This window comes from Echeneis naucrates, chromosome 22, assembly GCF_900963305.1.
Source record: "Echeneis naucrates chromosome 22, fEcheNa1.1, whole genome shotgun sequence".
Lineage (NCBI taxonomy): Eukaryota > Metazoa > Chordata > Actinopteri > Carangiformes > Echeneidae > Echeneis > Echeneis naucrates.
Window position 1 is genome coordinate 820,810 of NC_042532.1, and position 6,264 is coordinate 827,073.

The window sequence follows — 6,264 nt, forward strand, 5'->3', positions numbered from 1 at the left end:
AAATAATAATAATAATAATAATAAAAAGAATATAAACCACATGACGGCAGACAAATTAGGAACTGGAGGCTTCAAAACCAGCAGCTCAAAAACTAATGGGTGATGTTGACACTTGGGAACACAACCAGACACAATCAGCTGTTTTAATGCACAGCTGTAGTTTCCAGGCAGGTGAGTGTGGAAGTTTTCTGTCTGCTGTGTAGTTCCCCATCCGAAGCAGAAGGTGGCAGTGATGCAACAACAAGAAGAACAGCCTGCCGGCTCAGGTGACCAATCACAACCCAGTCGTGTCAGAAGAAGGAAGTCCTCCCAACGAAAACACAGGTTGGTAAGAAAACACAAGTTGTTCGAAATAGTTATACAGTTATAAAGATAAAGACAGAACGACTTCTAGGGTTCCAGCTAACGTAAACCGGTAAACTGATTGTAATCATGTGTAGACTTTGTTATTGCAGATTTTAACGGCGTTTCTGGATGTAGAATATGCACTACAGCCGCCTCATAGCATTGTATTAACACAGTGTTACATTAGCACCTAAATTATACATCTGTATCATACTTTTATATTTATTTTTGAATTATTGACATATGACTTAAAATAAAATATAATCTGCTTTCTGATTTTTCTTCTTTTTTTTTCAGCTGATGAGATGGAAAGCATTGGTACAAACAGCAGAGATGAACCACAGACAGACTTTATCTACTGTTGTGGAGCCAACACAGAGGTCTTAAAATTTGGCTCCTTTCAGTTGGATTCAGGACTGAAAAAAATTATTTTTCTCATCATTCCAGGTGAGTTAGACTACACTGTGTCAATGGTTTTGTGTTGCATACACCATCTTATCTGATACTAAGCTTTTAATCTCTGGGTAGCAAGAACTATTCATAGTTTTGAACCTCTTAGTGTAATAATTACATATGCAATATAATTATTATCATTATTTGTAGTTGATACAGAAATTGGTGTACATAGCCCATAAAGAAGGATTTACTGCCCTTAAACAATTAGTTTAAGGTCCAAAAGGTGTTAATGATCTGCAGTTATCAGTCATCATTAATCATTAAATAATCATTAACTTTTACATACTAGTACTATTAAATTGAATGTAATGAACTTACAAGCATGCATTTCCGATTATGTTAATGACGCACAGCAATTTAAACAAATTAATGATCTGCCACTTCACATTGGCGTGTGCGTTCATACAATTAATTGACTATCAGTAATTTCCTCAATCACAGTGGTGATGTCAGTTCTCAGACACAGAGCTTGAGAGAGAGGCTGCCAACAAACACATCGTTGGACATTACAAAGAATGTTTCTTTGGTAATAGCAGGAGTAACAGTATTTTTTTCCATGGCATGCATATCTTGAGAAATGGCTTCACTATTGTTGTAACAACCTTTTCTCATAATAGGACAGCAAATGAAGTAGGAAAACAGCAGAAATGTAAAAGATAATGTAAAATGCACTAACTTATATTTTCTTCTGTTCAGGTAATCCAGGTGTGGTGGGATTCTACAGAACCTTTATGCAAACACTGCATAGCAGGTTCGGTTACCAGCACCCAGTGTGGGCTGTAAGCCATGCTGGCCACTGTGTGCCTCCAGACTCCATGGATATGGTGGAAGGTACTGATCATTCTTGAGTTCTTTACATAAATAACTATCTGGTATATTTAATTAGATCTAAGAGAGAAAGTCACATCCAAAAGTATCCCAGCCACTGATGAATGCTATAGTAATCACAAAATTATTGTTTTGTCTCTTATCAGCTGTTCTATCTGCTTTATTATTACTTATGGACGGTGTTGGGAGTTACGATAAGGGAGTAATAATTAATTACTGTAATGCAGTGCTGTTTCTGTAACGCGATGATGTAAGGTGTTACCAAAGAAATTTGATAGTATTTTACACAGCAGCATCAGATGCAACGTTGGGCAGTATGTTTGCGATATGGGCATATGTCCATTACTTTCAGTTCATCAGAAATATGAGGAACGCACTTTGTGTGCGAAACCTAAATATCCTTCCACTTCCTGAAATAGCACCAGTAATTGTAAATTACTGTGGCTAGTATATTATTATATTAAACAGTTTTTAACAGTTATTAAACAGATACCACATCACCTGCCACTGAATGTGTAATGAGCTAATTCAGCATAATGGCCTACAATTAGAATGCCAGATCCATATTGGTTGCATTTATTTTGATGAGAGTAACTTAAAAGTAATACAAAAGTAGTGTAATGCCTTACATTTCAAATACAGTAATTGTATAATGTAATGAAGACTAATGAGACTAATTATCTCCATTCGACACTTTAAAATGTCTTTTAAACAGATGCATCATCACCAGCAGTTGGTGATGTATTTGGCCTGAATGGGCAGATTGAACACAAGTTAGCCTTTCTCAGGAAACATGTTCCCAGAGAAACCAGCCTGATCCTGATAGGACACTCCATCGGCTGCTACATAATTCTAGAGATGATGAAAAGAGACCCTAAACTCAAGGTAAATCTTGAAAAAAATGTTGAAATGTAGTGTATTGTGACTGCATGTTTTTTTTTTTTTCCCCCAAAAGATTTAGCTTATCACTGATATCGCAAACAAACAAAGAAAGGAAGTTAGTGATGCTTGTTGTACCTTAAGAAATGTCTCAAAACTGAGCATATAAATAATGCCTCATTTCTATTTAAATGTCCATAGTCTGTAAGCTTTTATGCCATAGACTTCAGAACCTATAATTTGGTTGTTTTATTTGCTACAGATTCTGAAGGCTGTCATGCTGTTTCCCACAATTGAGCGCATGGCTCAGACCCCTCAGGGGAAGGTCATGGCCCCGTTGCTGTGTCACATGCGTTATGTGGCCTACCTGCCTCTCTTTCTTCTCTCTCTACTGCCTGGCAGACTCCAAAGCAGCCTGATCAAACTAATGTTTAGTGGCATTCACTCTTTGGACCGCACTGTAGTCCAGCCTACTGTAGGTCTGCTTAGTGGAGACTGTGCAGGTGAGTAAAGATTTTTTTTCCCATCTTTTTTACAACCATCATGTTGTTATTGTGATTGGATTTTACTTATTTTGCTTTATCATGTTCAATGATTTTGGGCTGTTGAGCCATCATTTGTTATATAGTACTCTAGTCATTAATTTCATCCACTTTCATTTCTCCTGACTTTTTAATTTATTCTTCTTCTTTGCAGTGTTACACTTGCAGCATTAATTTCTGAATGACGGATTATAGATATATCGTGTTATTGCAAATTTGAACACACGCCAAAGCATTGTGGCCACATGCCAACTAAAATGTAGGTCTCCTTTTGCCATCGAAACAGCCCTGACCCACCCTAGGCTTCTCTAAATATCTGTAGGAGAGCTGTCATATTTGGACCACGATGTTACCAACAGATCCTTTAACTACTAGTAGTTGTGAGGTGGATCATCCATGCATCAGACTTGTTGGTCCAGTTCATTGCACAGTTTCTAGATTGGATTGAGATCTGGGGAATTGGGAAGCCAGCTCAACACCTTGAATTGCATTTGTTTTCCTCAAACCATTTCTGAATAATTGTTTCTGTCTGACGGGGAGTTGCAGCCCCATAGATAACAAACTGTTATGCTCTGTGTGTTCTGAGTCCTTTGAACTACAGCAGTTCTTCTCTCTACGCAATCATCAATGAGTCATGGTTATCTCTGGTACAATGGTTTTCCTTCGTTGGACCTCTTCTGGTAGATTCTGAGATTCTGAACTGTAGTGTTGGAGGTCTCTGACTAAGTTTACATCACAGTTTGATTCATGTCAGATTTACTTTCATTGTCACATCTGCCCATTTTTCTTGCTTCAACATATTAATTTAAGGCCTCGTCCACTGCATAATATATCCCGCCCACTGACAGGTACCATGGTTACCAGATCATTAGTGTTATTTACTTCACCTGTTAGCAATTATAATGTTATGGAGGTTCAGTGTGCCCACAGAAAGGTGTGTTATTGAAAAAATTATCCCCCCGTGTTGCATGTTCTGGAAAGCAGTCACAAATATTCCCACATTCCTCCCATAAATGAATCCACACCAACATTTAATGGAATCTTCTCTGGCCAAGGCCCCTTCCCTTGACCAACTGGTTCAGTACTAATCCTGCTGATGAATTAACTCTCTGGGTGGAAATATAAGCTCTTTGGCTGGGGCAATTACAAAACCGCTGAAAGTGGAATGGATAGCATATTGGGAATCTTTACCTGAAAGACTATTTTTTCAATAACCTTTTGAGGCGGTTTTAGAACTTTTCCTACTCTGACCTTTACGCTCCACCGACCATAGATTCCAATATCCCAACATAAAATGCTCAAAGCAATGACCAAACCAATATAACGATCTTTCTCTCCAGCTAATGCTATGTACATGGGGAGTCAGGAAATGAAAAAAGTTCTGGAAAGAGACAACTCAACCATCAAGAATAATCTTGAAAAGGTAAGAAAATACCTTATTGACTGCTAATATGTCAAATAGCTTTATGCTTGACATAACACAATGTGAGACATAAAATATTGAGCTGGAATAATTACTCACTCTTAAGATGTTCTCCTCTGCTGTTATATTCCGTTCATATGAACTAAGACACTTGTATGGAAAACATTATGTGTTGTATTTTCAGCTTATATTTTATTATGGATCAGTGGACCACTGGTGCCCTGTACAATATTATCTTGACATCAAGCAGGACTTCCCACACGGGGATATCAGACTGTGTGAACATGGGTTCCGGCACGCCTTTGTCCTGGATGCAGGAAGAGAAGTTGCCAAAATGGTGGCAGAATGGATCAGTGAAAATTTAAGGACATGAGTTGTTTTATCTTTTCACATGACCATTACCTTCCGGGAGTTTTAAGTGGCGCATGAGGTGGATTTTGCTATAAGCAGAGATCATGGAAGTAAATTTAAATGATATCAAACATTCATCTTAAAATAATACAATTTGATTTGGAATTGGATGGGAAGAAATTAACCCCAATCTGTCATGAAAACCTATTGAAGTGTTTGCACTGGAGCAGAATTCTTTGCTTTACGAATTAAATATGAACAATATTAAAACCTTACTGAGTGCTTTGTTCAGTATTACTCTGCAAAGATAAAATGAGAGACCAGAAACCAATGAAATGTATTTTTTAATAACATGTGTAGCCTAAACATCAGGGGCTAGATGGTGATTCATGATGAAGCTATATGTACACAAAACCACAAACTCGCATACACTTTTCATTGGAATTAAAAGGGCGTTTGTATTTTTTTTTTTTTTTTTTTTTTTTATATCATTGTATAACTCTCTATCACAAATGTGTGAAGATATCCCCATAATTAAACACTGTGCGCCATAAATTATCAACCAAAACACAGAAGAGAACATCAGAAAATAACAAAAACTTCATGGATTGTTGGGATTACAAACAGGAGGACATTAGTAAACCTTCCAACAGTATCACCCACTGTGATGTCTTGTTTTACTTTTAATAAGTTAGGACAAGAGAGTATACACTGAAAAAAATCATCTAGGGCCTGTGTTTGATTAGCAAAGTAGTAATACGTTTAAATTACACAAATAACTTGTGTTTATGTTCATCAACTGCTTCATTCTTGTTTGTTGAACATGGCTCAAAGAAAATTCTGATGAGTTAAATTCATTTATGGCAATCCAATGAGAATTAGGTCCATCAAATCAATGACACTGATATCGTCAGCTATTGCACATGCTCCACGCCCACCTAATGCGGAAAAACACAGTTAGACATTAGAGTGCATGTAAACAGTGACGGTTCTAGACCAGTTTTACTGGGGTGGCCTGGCTGGGACCAGGGGTTTTGCCAGAGGGGCACATTCAACCCGGCCAGGGGTGCAACCACCACATTTTTGTTGTATGCTGTTGTAGCCTATGTTACAATGTTACCATTAAAATGTTACATGTTGTGCCTTTGCATGTCATTAAATGTCATTAAATGAAATAGACCGTGCCACACTGTTTTCAATTGAGATCATTGCTACCTGGGTCAAGCGATCATTGCTCATACTTGAACAAAGGTAAGTTTTGATAAGCTTCAGCTTACTGAAGGATATCTCGGCAGATGCAACCGTCAGAGCCATGGTCAGGAATACTCTGAGGGCTGCTGTCAAATTTGGAACACCAAATCAAGATTCTCCTGTATGAGGAAATTTAACTTCTCAAGAGCCTTGTGACCCTTCAGGAGACGGCTTGCTGGGTATATTTCC

The 6,264-nt window shown here is 37.7% G+C and overlaps 1 protein-coding gene across 3 annotated transcripts; it reads left to right on the forward strand.

Moving 5' to 3' along the window:
• Window positions 1-298: 298 nt before the first annotated feature.
• Window positions 299-5,988, forward strand: ldah (lipid droplet associated hydrolase). Of its 3 annotated transcripts, none has more exons than XM_029493915.1 (7): window positions 299-324; window positions 643-792; window positions 1,498-1,632; window positions 2,345-2,514; window positions 2,771-3,011; window positions 4,391-4,473; window positions 4,658-5,988. In XM_029493915.1, exons 2-7 carry the CDS (start codon window positions 651-653, stop codon window positions 4,844-4,846), a joined length of 960 nt encoding a protein of 319 aa, XP_029349775.1. In that variant the 5' UTR covers window positions 299-324; window positions 643-650; the 3' UTR covers window positions 4,847-5,988. The 3 variants fall into 3 exon arrangements, with proteins under 3 accessions (XP_029349775.1, XP_029349776.1, XP_029349777.1); XM_029493916.1 differs by having other exon boundaries at window positions 306-328; XM_029493917.1 differs by lacking the exon at window positions 299-324 and adding an exon at window positions 340-415.
• The last annotated feature ends 276 nt before the right edge of the window (window positions 5,989-6,264 follow it).

Excerpts from the sequence above, each read along its gene's own strand:
- ldah (XM_029493915.1), top strand. The coding sequence starts at position 651 with ATGGAAAGCATTGGTACAAACAGCAGAGATGAACCACAGACAGACTTT. Across the intron at positions 3,012-4,390 it reads GCTTAGTGGAGACTGTGCAG|CTAATGCTATGTACATGGGG; the intron begins GTGAGTAAAGAT and ends CTTTCTCTCCAG. Across the intron at positions 4,474-4,657 it reads TCAAGAATAATCTTGAAAAG|CTTATATTTTATTATGGATC; the intron begins GTAAGAAAATAC and ends TTGTATTTTCAG.